The 18,478-nt window shown below is 35.5% G+C and overlaps 1 protein-coding gene across 1 annotated transcript in view; it reads left to right on the top strand.

The window, feature by feature from the left end:
* Positions 1–9,951, top strand: part of LOC103524331 (brain tumor protein) — a 29,643-nt gene extending 19,692 nt beyond the window's left edge. Inside the window, exons 2-3 of the mRNA XM_026833441.1 lie at positions 2,571–4,594; positions 8,787–9,951. Of these exons, the coding sequence (XP_026689242.1) occupies positions 2,590–4,594; positions 8,787–9,223 (2,442 nt within the window). The 5' untranslated portion in view covers positions 2,571–2,589 and the 3' untranslated portion in view covers positions 9,224–9,951. The remainder of the gene's footprint in view (positions 1–2,570; positions 4,595–8,786) is intronic.
* The last annotated feature ends 8,527 nt before the right edge of the window (positions 9,952–18,478 follow it).

Raw genomic sequence — 18,478 nt, 5'->3', positions numbered from 1 at the left:
AAAAAGAAGATTGAAAGGAGAAAGACCTGGAACCTGGAAGGACTAAACAAAAAAAGGATGCGAAGGTTGTAAAGACAAAGGAGAAGTGAAAAGTAGGGAGGGGAGAGAAAATGATAAAAACTCTGGCAGGCTAAATATGGATGAGATACAACTCCTTCTAGGTAGGACTGGTTGTGGGTGTGAATAGGGTAGGTGTGTGGGGATGTTGTGAGGGTGTTTTACGATCGTCTAGTCTCAAGTCTAGACGGGATGGGTTCGTGTTGGGTGCTAAAGGGATTTGAATAGAGGGGTAAAGGAACTTGGATGGATGGGGATTGTCAGGAGAGTGAAACAATCAATAATTTATTGATGAGCTGCCCAGCGTCTGGGTTGCCATGACACAGCATGCAACTCAAACAGACATGTCTGTATGTCAAGTTGGAGATTTCTGCGAAGAGTGTCAAGGACATCAGCTAGCACGTTTATGATGGGGGAAACTTAATGGAAGTTCTTTTTTAATTCCATCAGTACTTCTACTTTCTCCTCCTCTTCCTTTTCTTCTCTTCACCTCCTAATTATACTGTACATTTTATCTTCTTTTTCTTCTCCTTCTTCGTCTCTTACTCTGTCAGTACTTCCATCAACTTTTTCCTTCTCGTCCTTCGCCTCTTACCCTTTATCTTTCCTGCTGCACTTTTCTTCCTCCAGTAGCTCTCTCTCTCTCTCTTCCTCATTCACAGTATTATATACATTGATGTATTGTTCATCTCACTTCAACTCGGGCCATGTTGATGGCAAGAAATGAGATTTTAATGTGCCCTATTATCTCTCTCTCTCTCTCTCTCTCTCTCTCTCTCTCTCTCTCTCTCTCTCTCTCTCTCTCTCTCTCTCTCTCTCTTCCTCATTCACAGTATTATATACATTGATGTATTGTTCATCTCACTTCAACTCGGGCCATGTTGATGGCAAGAAATGAGATTTTAATGTGCCCTATTATTTTTCTCTCTCTCTCTCTTTCTCTTCTCGCTGGGATATTTCTTGGGTCCCTGCCAAGATTGTTCCTCTTTGTTTAGTGGACTCCCCCTCTCTTTCCTTCTTCATTAGAAAAGGGAGCAACGGGGGAGGGAGAGAGAGAGGTAGTTAGTTCAAGTGGCGTTTACTTCCGTACTGTGTCCGCTCTCTCTCTCTCTCTCTCTCTCTCTCTCACTCACTCACTCACTCACTCACTCACTCTCTCACTCACAGATTTTCTGCTGCAACAAAAGGAAACAGCAAAGTCGACTTAAATAAAAACGGACACATGAGAAGGCAACATACCAGGTACAGAATGAAAACTAGAGCAAATAATACCATAGTACAGAGTGCAGTTAAAAGTCAAATTGGTTTGATAGTAAAGTAAAAGCCAAAACTGTTTGATAATCTCAAGATTCTTAAGTCCCTTTTTATGATAGACTGCGTATCATCTAGCTTCAAACTCTTGACGTTTGCGCACCTCTTGATTTATCTGTATACAATTTATTAGTCAGAAACCCGGAAATATGTAGAATTAATCCATGTCTATTTAGGTTTACGAGTATACAGCACTATCAATTCTGACTAAAGAAAGGAAGAAAGAAACATTGTCTGCTCTTGAACACGAAATACCATGCTTACAAGTCACCCTGTATCACATCACGGGGAAAAAGGAGCATAGAAAAATGCAGGAAAAAGAAGAAGGAGGAGAAAAAGAAGGAGAAGAGGAAGAAGAGGAGTAGGAGAGGGAGGAAGAAGAAAGATGGTGAATAAATAAAATAAGAAGAGAGCACCGATGGAATGGAAAGCTTTTAGATTAAAATGGAAAGCAACATCTATTCTATTTCGTTAGATACTCCCCCGCTCATCACGAACACGTGTTTTTTTCACCTCCTCCTCCTTCCTTCTCCTCCTCCTTCCTTCTCCTCCTCCTCCTCCTCTTTCTCCTCCTCCTCTTTCTCCTTCTCCTTTTTTCGTCATGAAATTTAAATGCTCAAAAGTACGAATTTCAAAGGCTTGTGTACATGTATACGAGTATATGTGAAGAAAACTCATGACTCTCATGTACTTTGTGTATGTACGTCATTAATTCATTTTCATTTTCATTCGTTCTTCTTTTGCGGAGAATGGTAAGGGAAAAGAAAGGGAGAAGAGTAGGGGAGAACGAGAAATGAGAAGAGGAGGGGAGAAAGAAATACTGCGAGAGTAGGGGAAATAAATACTGCGAGAGTAGGGGAAATTAGAAGTAAAGAGACGATTGAAGTTGTGGCGAGAAAGAGGGGTAGGACTTTTTCCAAGGGGACCTTTTTACGTGAGCAATATGGCAACGTTGGACACCTAGCAGGCGTTTGTGTTTTCCCTGGCGTTGTTTTTCGGAATAGAATGAAGTGACAACAATGAAATAAAAGATCGAGATTTCGAAAACGAAGACGAGTGTACACGTGAATCTTTCTATTACATATGTTCTTCTGTAGCTCTTATTTATTATTGTAACTCTTCTTTGTTACCTTACGATCTTTGTATGAATCTGTGACCATTGAAAATTAAAACTAACGTGTATCTTCTTTTGTTTGTTTCAGGAATGATTTGTGACTGAAAATGGCATCACCAACACCCTCTGTAGAATCTGGAAACGGTTCGTTCGCTGACGGCCAAGACTATCAATCCCTGAGTCCTCTGAGTCACTCTGCCTCCCCCACCGCCTCCTTGTCTAGTGGAAGCTACTCGTCCTCCATTAATAAATGCTGTGTCTGCCATGAATCTTTCATCAATCCCAAAACTTTGCCTTGCTCTCACACTTACTGTGATCCTTGTCTGGAACGCTGCCAAGTAGATCCTGATAAGCTAACTTGCATCCGGTGCCAGCAAGATGCACTTACTAGCCGTAGCTTCTCTAGCTTGCTAGCGGACTACACAATCAATGAGGATCGTATCTTGGTTCCATGCACAAGTTGCAAGAGTACTACCACCAGCGCTGTGGCCCGTTGCTCTCATTGTGACTTCTTGTGCAACAATTGCTTCATGGCTCATCAGTACATGCATCACTTTGAAGGTCACCGCGTCTGTGTGCTGCCCAATGATATCGATGATAAGGACGAATTTAAATCTGGTGATAAGCCCGTGTACTGCACACGCCATAAGACTGAAACGGTCAAGTATTTCTGCATGACCTGCAACTTTCCCTTGTGTAAAGAGTGCACTCTCATTGATCACCCAAGTGGCCATGATTATGAACTATTGAGCGATGTTGTTCAACGATTATTGGAGATCATGAATCAGTCTGTCACTGATGCCAAGGCCAAAGCGAACGACATCAAGAATAACATGAAGTCAATGGAACATTTGTCAGGACATCTGCAAGTTCAATATCACAAAGCGCAAAATGAAATCAATGAAACTTTCCTCTTCTACAGGTCAATGCTTGAAGAACGAAAGCAAGAGCTTCTGAAAGAACTGGAAAGTATCTTTTCTTCCAAACAATTGTCCCTGAATGTTGTAGGCCAAAAAGCTCAAGAAACTGTCAATAAGATCTATCAAGCTTGTGAGTTCTCAGAGCAAATTATGAAACGCAACACAACTTATGAGTGTTTGATCTTCAAAAAACTACTGGACTCCAAGTTACAATCTCTGATGAACTATTCGCCTGATCTTGGAAACAAAGCAAACGCCGACTTGGAATTCGTTTCTAACTTTCAAGCCATTCAGGTTGCTGTGCGTAATACATTTGGTTACATTCGATCCAATCCTGAAGTAAACATGTGTCCGACCAAACAACCTCCTATCGCACGTCCTACTAACCCAACTAATGGCGTGGCACATATCAATGGAGGAGGACCAATGGTGAATGGAACAAACACTATCTTGCCGCCTATGCAGAACTCTATGAGCAATGGCTCCATGAATGGCTCGATGAATGGAATCAACACTATCAATAATATATTGGAGAGACCTTACTCCACTGGCATCTCCACTCCTACAAACCCACCTGCTTTTGAGTCCAGCTTGATTTCTAAACGTTTTAGTAGTGCCAATAGTCTTGGACCATTTTCCAATTCCATTAACGATCTCAACATTAATCCCTATGAGAAGTGGTCAAACGGTGACATCTTCCAGAATGGCAGCAACGACTACAATATCGGCAGTGGCGATACTATCTTGGATCTTACGACAAAGCTATCCTCCATGTTCCCTCCTAAGTCTCAAATTAAGCGTACAAAAATGATTTATCATTGTAAATTTGGAGAGTTTGGTGCTCTTGAAGGTCAATTCACTGAACCTAGTGGTGTTGCTGTTAACGCTCAGAATGATATTATTGTAGCCGACACTAATAACCACCGTATTCAGATTTTCGATAAGGAAGGTAGATTCAAGTTCCAATTTGGTGAGTGTGGCAAGAGGGATGGACAACTTCTCTACCCAAACAGAGTAGCTGTTGTGAAAACTTCCGGAGATATCATTGTTACTGAGAGATCCCCCACGCACCAGATTCAGATTTACAATCAATATGGTCAATTTGTTCGTAAGTTCGGTGCAAACATCTTGCAACATCCTCGAGGCATCACAGTGGATAATAAAGGTCGTATTGTAGTGGTTGAGTGCAAAGTTATGCGTTTTATCCCCTTTTTTTTTTTTTTTTTTTTTTTTTTTTACCTAACCATGATGCTGACCTTTTTACTTTCTATTTTGACCATTACGTCACTTTTTCCGGAGAAAGAGAGAGAGTAAAGGGGGGAAATGGAGAGAGAGAGTAAAGGAGGGAAACAAAGAGAGAGAGAGGAGAGCCTTTGGAAGTGGCTAGAGAGAGAGAGAGTAAAAGGAAACGAAGAGAGAGAGAGAGAGGAGAGCCTTTAGAAGTGGCTAGAGAGAGAAAAGAGACGAATAAAGAGGGAGAGAGAAAAGGGAGAGAGAGGGGGAGACGGATAAAGAAGGAGGGAGAGAGAGGAGAGACGGATAAAGAGGAAGAGAGAGAGAGGGGGTGGGGAAGAGGGAAAGGGAGTTTTAAACCTGTCTGAATTTTAGTGAAGAATTTTCGTTATGCAATCCCCAGGGAAATGTGTAGACGAGAGAGTGAGAGAAAAACCGACCCATACATTTTTGATAGGTAAATTCATTACATGGAAAATGAAATGAAAGGGAATTTTATATCTGCCTCTCTCTCTCTTTCTTTCACTTTCTCTCAACATATGAGCAGTGTCAAAAAAACGTACTGCATGTCACTTGAAGAAGTGTGAAATGTACTAGATCTAGTACAAATGTATTAGGATTGGACCTAGTACAAGTGTACTAGCATTAGATCTAGTACAAATGAAAAAAAAAATAAAAAAAAAAAAAAAAAAAAAAAAAAAAAAAAACGGATAAATTGGTGTAGGTGGTTGAGATTGTACTATCATCAGGGCCAAATTAGGGATACACAATAAAGGTAGAAGTGGGGAAGTAATATACCTATGTAGTATGTTCTACCCATGTATAGTGGGGAAGTAATACCTATATGTAAAGGAACTAGGGAGCTGCTCTGCTGACAAAATAGAGGTACGGGAAGGGATTCCAGAGGGGGTGCTATACAATATAGGAGAAAGCAGGGCGCAGAATATAGGAGGGGAAGGGCCTTCAATAATATAGGGGAAGAAAAAGGTCCTTCAATAATATAGGGGAAGAAGGGCCAAATAATATAGCGGGGGAAAATAGGGAATACAATAATATAGGGGCGGAAGTGAAAAAAAGTAAAAGATTTTCCTAAAATATTTTACTCAAGGGGACTAGCACCATGAAAGCAGAGAGTATCGTGTATACAGGGTGAGCCAATATTTAGAATAACAACCCGTTTTTAAACTCCCTGAACTTTCGGTAAGTTCTTCATTTGACATTTTTCTCATATAGGAAAAAAATGTACTTCATATCCCTAGAAATTTATTCTCTGGAAATTAATAAATTGTAAATATTGGAATTCCTCACATTAATTCCCATAGCTCACGCCAGGGCGTTGCAAATCTACTACGACCACCCTGTATATTCTAACCAATATGAACTCAAATAAGGAAGGGTGCATCGCCTTGGCAACAAGTTTTTCCAATTGTTTCTCACCCCTCTCTTCTACCTTTTTATCTTCGTCTCTTTCCTCTTCTACCCTCTATTTCTTTCTTCTTCTTTCTTCCTCCCTCCTTTCTTTCTCTCTTTTACCTTCGTTTCCCTCCATTTCTCTTCTCCGCTCCCTTCTCTCCTCTCATTTCTTCCTTCCCTCTTCCGGTCATTTCACCTTCATCTCTCCTTCTGTATCACTATCCCTTTTCTACCTCTGTTATCCATTCCCTCTCTTCCTTTCCCTCCCAAGTTCCCGTCAGAATTCCCCCTACCTTCCATCCAGTGTGAAATTTGTAGGGAAAATTTCACCTTTACCTTTACTGTAGCATCCAGAAGGAAAGCTACAGTTCTGTTGTAGTTTTCCCTTCTATTTCAGTAGTATATTATTTCATTGATTCTTGTTCTTCGACTTTGTTTATATTTTGTCTCTCCTTACTCTCTCTCTATCTCTCTTTTTTTCAAACTAATTGATGTTTCTCTCTCTCTCTCCCTCCCTCTCTCTCTCCCTCTCTCTCTCACACAAATGAGCTCTGATCTCGAAATTTGTCGCGACGACCTATGAACTCAAAGCGAGAAAGTTTTAGATAACACTTCCTTTCTGTAACCGTTTCAATGTTTTGTGTTTTGGTCTGCATTGTTGCCCGAATTCTTGACTTCCTGGTCAAATCTTAAAATTTTGTTAACCTGTAACCTAAATAATTTTCGTTATCCCGTTTCCCCTTGTCTGGCAATAGTGAGGACCTGAGCAAGGCTACTAATAGTCAGATAGGGGAACATGGTTAGCCCATTGTTCTGTTCATATCCCATAATTTTAAAAATGTTGGACCTCTAATGAAATGAAGGTCCACTAACACAAAGACCTTGCACATTGGAAGTACCTCGTGACCTAATCACTTCTCCTACCTTCAAACTGCCATTCTTAAACCTAGGGATTGTATTTAGTTTCTTTGATAATTTATTATTTTACCTAAATATCTTTGATTTATTCTGACTAGGAATGAAAAGAATGATTTTGAATACCTAAGTCTAATGTTTGAACAGATTCCTAAAAGAATGTTTATGTCAATCATAAAAGGTACAAGAAATTCCCCTCTACAAGTATACTTATCAATGTTCGTATTTACTAGTAGTTTTCACCACATGGTATTTAGTTTCTTTGATAATTTATTATTTTACCTAAATATCTTTGATTTATTCTGACTAGGAATGAAAAGAATGATTTTGAATACCTATGTCTAATGTTTGAACAGATTCCTAAAAGAATGTTTATGTCAATCATAAAAGGTACAAGAAATTCCCCTCTACAAGAAGTATACTTATCAATGTTCGTATTTACTAGTAGTTTTCACCACATGAATCTGATAATTCCCCATTTCAAAATCATACTTTAATTTCCTCATTAAAAAAATCACAAAATCCTATAGATGCTAACAAAACTTTCCGCATGAATTTTGATTAGAATATTCTGTTGTGTACATTTTGATAATAACTTTTCAATTTCGGGGGAAACTGTTGTTTGTCTTTTCTTCATTTGTGAAAACTTTACCTCCAAATTAAAATCTTTCTCTTCTGTTTTCCACTCCAAATTTTAGTTTTCCCTCAGGATAGTTAGAAAGGTAAGACTGTTTTTTGTTTTGGTAACAATTTGATCTTGTAGCAGAATTTCATTGTTTAGTAGAATTTCTGAGAAATTTACTTTTTGTTTGTTTTTAAATTTTAATGTAGACGTTTGATTTTGTCTTTTCCTAAATTGTGTTGAAACTTTTGTAATAACCAAGTTTGTAGACCGTAGCTTGTTATGTTTGCTCGCTTTAAATAGTTCTATATGTTTTATGAATTTATTTATCTATTTAACTAGAATTTTCTCGGACAACATTATTTCAATACCATTTCTGTTTATTTTTCTGAAGACAAAAGTGGTCCCGCTTTATTTTATATTAGCAAGATAAGATCGTGGAAGTACATACGTACCTTGGGATGAACAATTATCTTTTAAAATAACAGTGCTTCTTTCAGAGTTTTCATTTTGAGAAAACCATCCATCTAAATTTTTACGTTGCTCAAACGTACACGAACCTTCTAATTTAAAAAAGAAGATTTTTTTCAACTACACCTTGTATTTGTATTCTTTTACTGTTCTATATGTTTTATGAATTTATTTATCTATTTAACTAGAATTTTCTCGGACAACATTATTTCAATACCATTTCTGTTTATTTTTCTCAAGACAAAAGTGGTCCCGCTTTATTTTATATTAGCAAGATAAGATCGTGGAAGTACATTACATACGTACCTTGGGATGAACAATGATCTTTTAAAATAACAGTGCTTCTTTCAGAGTTTTCATTTTGAGAAAACCATCTATCTAAATTTTTACGTTGCTCAAACGTACACGAACCTTGTAATTTAAAAAAAGAAGATTTTTTTCAACTACACCTTGTATGTATTCTTTTACCCTTTTTATTACATTTTTCAAAAGTTACACCAGTATTTTATCTTCCAAACCCTTAAATCCGGATTATACAAGTGCGTATGTGCGTCTGTCAGTTTTTATATAACTTTGTATGTTTAAAAGAAAAATACAAGCCCTTAAAGATAAAGTTATGCGTGTCATCATCTTTGATCAGAATGGTAATGTACTTACTAAGTTTGGTTGCTCCAAACATCTTGAGTTTCCCAATGGTGTTGTGGTTAATGATAAACAGGAGATTTTCAAGTTATGCGTGTCATCATCTTTGATCAGAATGGTAATGTACTTACTAAGTTTGGTTGCTCCAAACATCTTGAGTTTCCCAATGGTGTCGTGGTTAATGATAAACAGGAGATTTTTATTAGTGACAATCGTGCCCATTGCGTCAAAGTATTCAACTACGAGGGTGTTTTCCTAAGACAGATTGGTAGCGAGGGAGTCACTAACTATCCCATTGGTGTAGGCATCAACTCTGCTGGGGAGATTCTGATCGCTGATAATCACAACAACTTCAACTTGACTGTGTTCACACAGGACGGTCAGCTACAGAGCGCCCTAGAGTCCAAGGTCAAGCATGCCCAATGCTTTGATGTGGCGCTTATGGATGATGGCTCAGTGGTGCTTGCCAGCAAAGACTATCGTTTATATATTTATCGTTATCAGGTGCCTCCCGTGACCTTGTAAATTGAACAATTCCACAACATTCTCTTTTCATTTACATGCTGCCCGATGGCATCTTTTCTCTTTCTTTTTTCTTTTGAAATTTCTCTTCTTTGGAATTGTATAGGTTTCTTATGTTTAGTGTTGAGGTACCAATTTCTTTTCAAATCTATATTTTTTCAAGAATGTGTTTTTGTAAATTGTTACTTTGTCCTGCATAAGTTATGAGTACATAATAATATATTAAGTTTTGTTATTCAAGCGCCTCATACCTTGTTAATGCGAAGTTCGCGACTAGTCAATAAGTGTTAAATGAGTCGTTTGCACTTTATCATTATTTATCTTCTTTTTTTTTCATTTATTTTGATAATTTATTATTATTTATTAATTTAAAATCATTTTTATTTTAGTGGCGAATTTTTTTAAAAAAATGTTTATATTTGTTTTACTTTTTTTATGTTTGCAATTTTATGTCATTTGTTACAAATTTCCTTTAGTAGTGAGTCTAAGATATAATATAATATATTGTTGTTGTCAAGATTGTTATGTTAGTAAATGTTAAATTCATATGCCTCCCCATGATGTTCAGCAAAGACCTCTTCTAAACAAAATGCATAGGGACATGAAAGATAATAATATCATAACAATATTATTCGAGAAATGCTATAGTAAATAGTAATGCGTTGTTATGCAAGGCGCTATATTATTTATTCTAACGACCTGAGCAAGGTCAACCTAAATACTACCCCCGCCACTTCTAATTTTAACTCCTCTGACATTAATTTTATCCTCTTAATTTTAAGAGTACCAAGTTGTTTCCTATACAAGATTTTAATATCGGGGAAAGTCAAGGGAGAGTTTTTTTTTGCCCTACGAAGCAACAAATCCTTTGACGTATTTCTTATCTGCCGAGGAGAGGACGGTACAAAAGCGAATGACGATAATGGGAACGGAAAGTTATGCCTTGAAGCGGGAAAAAGACATAGAATTAAATAACAGACCGAAAAAAGGTCCGATTTCGTTCGACACAACAGAAGAAAATATCGTGAAATTTCTTCAGCTCCATTTCAAGGCGCAAATTTGTGTTTGGAGAGAAAGAAAGAGAGACGTACAAATTTTGTGCTTGAAAGAGAAAGAGAACCAAACAGAATTTACATCTCATCCATCAATCCTTTTTCCTCCTCCTCCTCCTCCTCCTCCTCCTCCTCTTTTCTCCCTTTCATTACCCTTGTGAGTCCGTGAACATGAACAGCTCTTGTGCTCAGTTTGGGCTAATGATGCATGCGAGATGGGACGAAAATGACTGACCAAAATGTAATAATAAAAATCCAAGGAAAAAAATCTATGAGTATCATGAATTATTATTTATTTGTGGTGAAGCTGAAGAGCTTCTTCACAACGTTGTGGAACGATATGTCTGCTTTGGCATTTTTTTAGATTTTTCATTATTATCCTAATAGTTATGGTAAATAATCTTAATATAAATGAGATTTGCTAAAGATCTCTTGTGGACTGATTTTGAGGGCTATAGTGATTGAAATTAGCGCCATTTATCAAATACAGGAGTCCCAGCTTTCTCACATCAATATAATGTGTCTGATTAGAATCTTCTTTTACTTCTTTGTCCATTGAAAGTATGTGTGTAGTTACAGAGAGGTCTTGGAACAGAATTCTTTACTGTGTTTAATTTTGATTTTGTTTTTTTTTGTCTTAAAATGTATTAAATGTGTACTACTGAACGTTTTTCGTGTACGTATAATTTGCATTTCAACTTTTATCATTATCCTTTTGATTTATTTTATTAGTTTACGTTCAAATTAAAAGATGACAATCCTACCATATCTAATTCCTAATTGCATCCATGTTGGTTTCTATTCAAGCACAAATGTTAATAATTATGAAATGTGTACTACTGAACGTTTTTCGTGTACGTATAATTTGCATTTCAACTTTTATCATTATCCTTTTGATTTATTTTATTAGTTTACATTCAAATTAAAAGATGACAATCCTACCATATCTAATTCCTAATTGCATCCATGTTGGTTTCTATTCAAGCACAGATGTTAATAATTATTATGTTCCTGGGAACGTACCTATTCAATGTGTTTGACAAAATCATATTGATTTGTACGGCAAAGTTTAGTGACGGAAAGTTTGTTCACTAGGATTTTTCGTAAAACAATGATGCATTGAATGGTGGTTTCATAATTTTCCAAAACTGACACACCACAAATTAATCATTTTGTAATAAATTTCAAACTTGTTCAATAATTTTCCCAGACTTTTCAATTTTCGTCAAATTATCTCACATGAGGTGGATGAATAATTATGCTTCCTCCATACCCAATATTGGTAGAATTGTAATTATCATGCATATCTCATTTCTTTCTCTCTTCCTTTCCACATTTCTATTAGCTGATAAAATAAATTAGCAAGCCCAAGTTATCTTTTAATTTTGAAATGTAATAAAGTAGTAGGTTATTTGAATTCTATTATTTTATTAGTATAATTATTAATTTAATTATTATTTTCTATTATCATCAGTATTCCATTTTATTTATTTGTTATTTTTTATTTATTATTACTATCACCTATTTTTATTTTTTGTTGTAATCATGTTTTTTTATTATTAATATTATTATTTTCTTTAATTATATTTTCGTAATTATTATTTTTGTATTGTTTTTATAGATCTTTGGTGTTTTTCTTTTCTTCTAGTTTTTCTTCTTTTAGTTTTTGCTTTTCCATCTTCGTAGTATAGATTCTTTTCACTCTCTGATGACATTTTTCACAGATACATATTTATTTGTAAGGAGATTAGATGAGAGATTCAAAACTTTTGAATCCAGAAGAACAAGGACAGAGGTCAAGATGATGATGTAGAGATAGTAGGCAGAGGTCTAAATTACCGAATTTAAAAAATGTGCGACGGGTGAACTTAGAAACCTTTGATTGTCATTTGAAATCGTGCAACTACTTCGAGTTCATGGCCGAAACATTTCAATGTGAAATTGTGTGATGTGAGCCTTATTCTTGGCTTTCACAAAACCACGACTTGATACAACATCGCAGCTTGTATGCAGCGAAAAAGCCATATACATATGTTGAAAGTAACTTCGTTTCTTCGAATTTCTCAGAAGTTCTGCCAAACCCATCACTCCTCTTTTTCTTATCATATCGCCCCGGGTGACACAGTTAGCATTTCCCTTGAGATGTCGAAACAAGATTTTAATATCGGGGAAAGTCAAGGGAGAGTTTTTTTTTGCCCTACGAAGCAACAAATCCTTTGACGTATTTCTTATCTGCCGGGGAGAGGACGGTACAAAAGCGAATGACGATAATGGGAACGGAAAGTTATGCCTTGAAGCGGGAAAAAGACATAGAATTAAATAACAGACCGAAAAAAGGTCCGATTTCGTTCGACACAACAGAAGAAAATATCGTGAAATTTCTTCAGCTCCATTTCAAGGCGCAAATTTGTGTTTGGAGAGAAAGAAAGAGAGACGTACAAATTTTGTGCTTGAAAGAGAAAGAGAACCAAACAGAATTTACATCTCATCCATCAATCCTTTTTCCTCCTCCTCCTCCTCCTCCTCCTCCTCCTCTTTTCTCCCTTTCATTACCCTTGTGAGTCCGTGAACATGAACAGCTCTTGTGCTCAGTTTGGGCTAATGATGCATGCGAGATGGGACGAAAATGACTGACCATAATGACTATCTCAAAATTTACAAGACGAGACGAGATTTTTTTTTCTTTTAAGCTTATAAATACTGGCAAATCTGTAATTTGTTCCAAAAATTTCTGGAGGTCTTTGTTGAAACTTAAAAGGAGTTTCAAGCTTTCAACGTTTCTCCTAGTTGGGGGTTGGTTGAATCGGGACGGTCAATCCTCAATGCAACCGCTCTAGGAACCCAAAATAAGAGCATTTGTTGAAAAATTGATCATCTACCCTTAGAAAGCCAGAAAATGACCTTTATGTGTTTGAAAGTATCCAATTCTCTTGGAAGGCATAGTGTGAAATCTAGTCTTTGATTGAACAACAACAATACTGTATCTTAATCTCATTCTAACTGCATTTCACCAATCACAAAATGAAAGTTTTGTGTGATTAATACTGAGTAAAAAGATAGATGAAACAATCTAGATATTGATCGCGAATCAGAATTTGAATTTTGTGAAAAAAATAGTGTTAATCAAATGACATAAAATTGGCATAGCCAAACTCTAATCCAGGTGTAATTTAACATACTAGTCATTAGTCATTCATTGTTGTTGGATTTTACCAAGTTATCCAAACGGGCCAGTGCCCTATACTTCCTTCTGAAATATCAAAGGTACTTAACTAAAATAATTGTTGTTGCCGAATTTTCACTGATTTTTTTTTTGCCACCTTATCTAATAATATGAACTTAGTTTTCTTTTTTTAGTGTGTTGATATCATATTTATTATTATTATGAGAGGTACCTACCTTTTTAGGAACGTATCTTTTCATCCAGGTGTAATTTAACATACTAGTCATTAGTCATTCATTGTTGTTGGATTTTACCAAGTTATCCAAACGGGCCAGTGCCCTATACTATACTTCCTTCTGAAATATCAAAGGTACTTAACTAAAATAATTGTTGCCCAATTTTCACTGATTTTTTTTGCCACCTTATCTAATAATAGTTTTCTTTTTCTTTTTTAGTGTGTTGATATCATATTTATTATTATTATGAGAGGTACCTACCTTTTTAGGAACGTATCTTTTCTGTATAAATCATATTTTTAGGTATAGTTTTTTTTCTAGTTAATTCATCTATTAGATTTTAGTTTTTTGTAAAATTTCCTCTGAAAAGCAAACAATTGGTTCAAGTAAATACTTGGAAGAGTGAGCTAAAAAAAAAAAAGAATAATACCTTTGTACGTTTTTGAGAAAAGAGTCAAATTTACACAGTTTGACGCCAAAATATTAAGTATCAAGGATTAAACAGCTCATTTTCATTATTGTCATGCTTTCAAAGTTGGTAAGTATATCTAGGTTATTCTTTTTCAATCCCTCGGGTGCTTAAGGGTTAACTTAAATAATTTTGTCATCTAAAAAGTTTCCTTCTTTTTTTTCGAAAGAAAACTTCAAAATTATTAAATTTTTGTTTGAAAAAAGTTGAATTTTATTTTGTGAAATTAATTTAATAATGTAGATTTTTAATACTATAGTCATTAATTATAATCAAAGTTAATAAAAAATAAATAATTGGAATATTATTAAATGTAGATAATGTTTCGAATTAAATTATCTCTGAAGCTATTCGTGTTTTATGCGTTTTAGAGGGAAAATATTCTGGGCTTGCCAAAAAAACTGAGGTCCTGGAAATATAACAAGGATCGGAATTCATATTAAAATGATCTTTTTTTTTTACTTCTCTGAAAAAAGTAAATTCATCGTTTTTTCCTGCCCCAAAAATTTGTTGTATTTAAGTTTGAAAATTTTTGTTTTTAATATCCCAAGAGTTTTTTTTTTTTATTATTTCTTTGCGACTAATTTTTAATCAAGTCTTTGAACTAAAATGCCTTCACTGCCTTAAACTTTTGACAAAATTCGGTGTTATTTTTCTTCGTTTGAGTCTTGAAATAATACCTACACTGTTAGTTTTTTCTTACTTGTTTCTTAAAATTTATTAACGTTTTTACTCATGGCTCATGCATTACCTGTTAATTGGCACTTGTTTTTTGCCCTTGCAAGTTATTTATATTTTTCTTCGTTTGAGTCTTGAAATAATACCTACACTGTTAGTTTTTTCTTACTTGTTTCTTAAAATTTATTAACGTTTTTACTCATGCATTACCTGTTAATTGGCACTTGTTTTTTGTCCTTGCAAGTTATTTATATTATAAAAAGGAGTAGGTATAACACACAATATTTACCTACCATGGTGTTGAACAGAGATCAATAATTATGATCAAACTTTAGTCATTAGCTCATTAGATTACTCATTCATATAATTATGTATTTCATTCTAATTGGTACGCCAGGAAAATTCCTCGAACAATTACATAGAAGTTTCTAGAACTTTCAGGAATTGTGTTATTGAAATATTTTTTAATCTTCTCCTAGCCATAGTTAAAGTTAGTTTTTATTTCATTAATCAATTATTTAATCTCTTTTTTGTGTTTGTTTGATTATTTTAATTATTCGTTTTTACTTATTTTTCCTCATATTTATATTTAACTATTATTTTTTTATCATTTTATTTAATGACATTTATATTTATTATTTCGTTTTTACTTATTTTTCCTCATATTTATATTTAACTATTATTTTTTTATCATTTTATTTAATGACATTTATATTTATTATTTTTTCTATCGAATCATTCCATTTTAGAAATACATTTTCGTATTTTCTCTTTTTATTTTATTTCAAAAATTTGACATTTTTGTTTTTATTTGTTATTTTTTCTTTCTATATTCCCTCAAAGCTTATATATGTAGTTCACCAATGATAGGTAAATCCAAGGACTTCCTTACCATGAGAGTATCTATTCAACCCTTCTCAATAGCATTACAAGTGCCATTAAAAAAACGTACCTGGCTGGTTGCATACACAGAAAATCTACAATAAATCCTCTGCTTGTAAAGAAAGGGGCTATGTATGTACAAGAGCAGTTAAAACAACCAAGCGACATGAAAGTCAGTGTAAAAGAAAAACAAATAAAAAGCTCACAACTTCCATTAAAAAAAAACTGCTTTTTTATCGTTTCCAACTATATCTACTGACAAGACAGCATTAACTTTCAAGATGACACCAAATGACACGTAGCAATATCATAGTGGTAATAATAAAGGAAATTATAAAACAGTAAAACTAGTAACTGTTACAACAGTTATAATTAGGGGGTCTCCCTCCCCCTACGCTTCCTATAATGGTTGTCAGTAAATATGAACTATCTTTGCAGTACTATAATGTAATTACGGACAATGTTATGTATAACTAGCATAGCTTTGTGTTTGCTTATTTGTCACGTGATGTAGTACGTTTTGAATGTTTAGAAATTAGAAAGTTCGTACTGCCAACTCCCAGGGCAGGAGGCTTTTCTACAAGGATTAATAATCAGGGGGGAACAAAGCCTTTACATTGCTTTTATTTTCTTATTTGAATGGTCGAAAACTTCGACCCTGCCGGGAATTGAACCGAGTACTTCCGGTTTGGTATATCCTCTGGGGCCGCTTTACTACTCAAGGATATTGTTCTAAGGTCTATGATGATAATGACATGAATATTGAGTATCTGTTAGAAAACCGAATTATCTCTTAAAAAAAGTCCAACAAACAGTTTCCCCTGAAGTAAAGAAGTATAAAACAGAACCCTTAGCTCCAACCCTGGAGTCTTATTAGCACAGTATGCAAACATTCATTTTGTTTTATTCCCCTAGTTACCACTTTATAATACCATGTCCCACGTAATCCATTTAGACATAGTATTCCACAGAGGTCTACAGTAGAGGTCTACAGTAGTTGTCTACAAATCTACACTAGTTTATGTTCCCTAGTTCTGCACACTGAAATGAGTGGAAGTTCCATTAGTTTTTCCATGCACTTTCTTAATGTCATTTTCTATTCTAAATAATTACTATTCATGTGATTAACATGAATAGGGTCTAGGCTTTCTTCATGACATGTCATTGTAAATATTATTCATGCAATTAACATGAATAGTTTCCAGGCTCTGCCATTAGAACTCATTAGGACTACAGAACTTATGCTAGGAAAGTTATAGAAAGGAGGTAGATATTCGGTAAAGTCGTGGTTAAGACGGTACCCTGCAAGCGGGAGGATGCGGATTCGAATCCCAAAAGGGACGTGAAATTTTATTTTTATTTATTTTTCACAAAATTATGTAATTGAGAGCCCAAAAAAACGGGTGTTTTGGGATTTTAACCATCTACATACCTATGTACTCACATTAACCTCACCCAGTCTGAATGGGCCCGAAAAAACTAGCAGCACGTATTTGCCCAGAAGGTCACCCGTCCGGATATCAACCACGTGCAACATTTCTTAACCTCAGTAATCCGTTGAGAACTGGTGCATTCAACGTACCGACTTGCCGCTGGGACTGCTGGCTAGATAGGTCTGTAATTCTGTTTCTTTCCTTACTCCTTACAGTCCTTACTTATGAAAAAGTGAAAAATAGGTTAGTAATAATAATAAGTTGCTCCTGTACAATTTGTAAAGAATGGCAAAAAAAAAAGAGGAAGAAAAAGAGAGAGGGAAATTCCCCAAGCCCTCAGGTAAGGTACCTACTTCACTAACAATACAACAGCGGTGGGTATGAGTATGTTATGTATACGTAGGTATTGTAGGCATCGCATCGGTTGCCGCTGGGACTGCTGGCTAGATAGGTCTGTAATTCTGTTTCTTTCCTTACTCCTTACAGTCCTTACTTATGAAAAAGTGAGAAATAGGTTAGTAATAATAATAAGTTCCTCCTGTACAATTTGTAAAGGATGGCAAAAAAAGAGGAAGAAAAATAGAGAGGGAAATTCCTCAAGCCCTCAGGTACCTACTTCACTAACAATACAACAGCGGTGGGTATGAGTATGTTATGTATACGTAAGCATTGTAGGCATCGGTAGGAAAAAAAAAAAGAGGAAGAAAAAGAGAGAGGGAAATTCCCCAAGCCCTCAGGTAAGGTACCTACTTCACTAACAATACAACAGCGGTGGATATGGGTATGTTATGTATACGTAGGCATTGCAGGCATCGGTAGGTAGGAAGGTACCTATAGCTCTAGATATGATATAAGTTACTTTGAAAAGTAGAAAGCTCCTTTACTTTCCAAAGTACTTTCATAACTGGGGATCTTCGTATTTTTTTATTTACTTTGTCCTCTCTCTTCGTGCATTCTTCTCTGCCTCCTTTATCTTCATTTCTCGTTAAACTTTTTAATTGACATTTATCATGGGCACGTGTTATGAACCCCCCACGGAGAGCGTTGCAGGTTGCATACCTCAGGCCTTTTCTCCAAGGTCAAGACAGGGGCGTTAATAGGGACCTCGGTTGGGTCATAGCGGGTTTCCATCTTAACTCCTTACACAAAAAGCCCACTCCGAGGCTTAGAAGTAGGGGCGACCAGCCCTAAAAGGTGGAATAAGCTTCTACGAGCATGAATCTACGATATCTACGAACGAAATAACGAAAAAGAATAAAAAGTCCGTATACGGACTTTTTATTCTTTTTCGTTTAGCTAATTCTTGGATTGCAGGGTGCACCCAGCCTCGTGAGGATAATTGAAG

This window comes from Diaphorina citri, unplaced genomic scaffold (assembly GCF_000475195.1).
Source record: "Diaphorina citri unplaced genomic scaffold, Diaci psyllid genome assembly version 1.1 scaffold93, whole genome shotgun sequence".
Taxonomy (NCBI): domain Eukaryota; kingdom Metazoa; phylum Arthropoda; class Insecta; order Hemiptera; family Psyllidae; genus Diaphorina; species Diaphorina citri.
The sequence above is the reverse complement of the archived record's forward strand: the minus strand, read 5'-3'. Positions and strand labels throughout refer to the sequence as shown.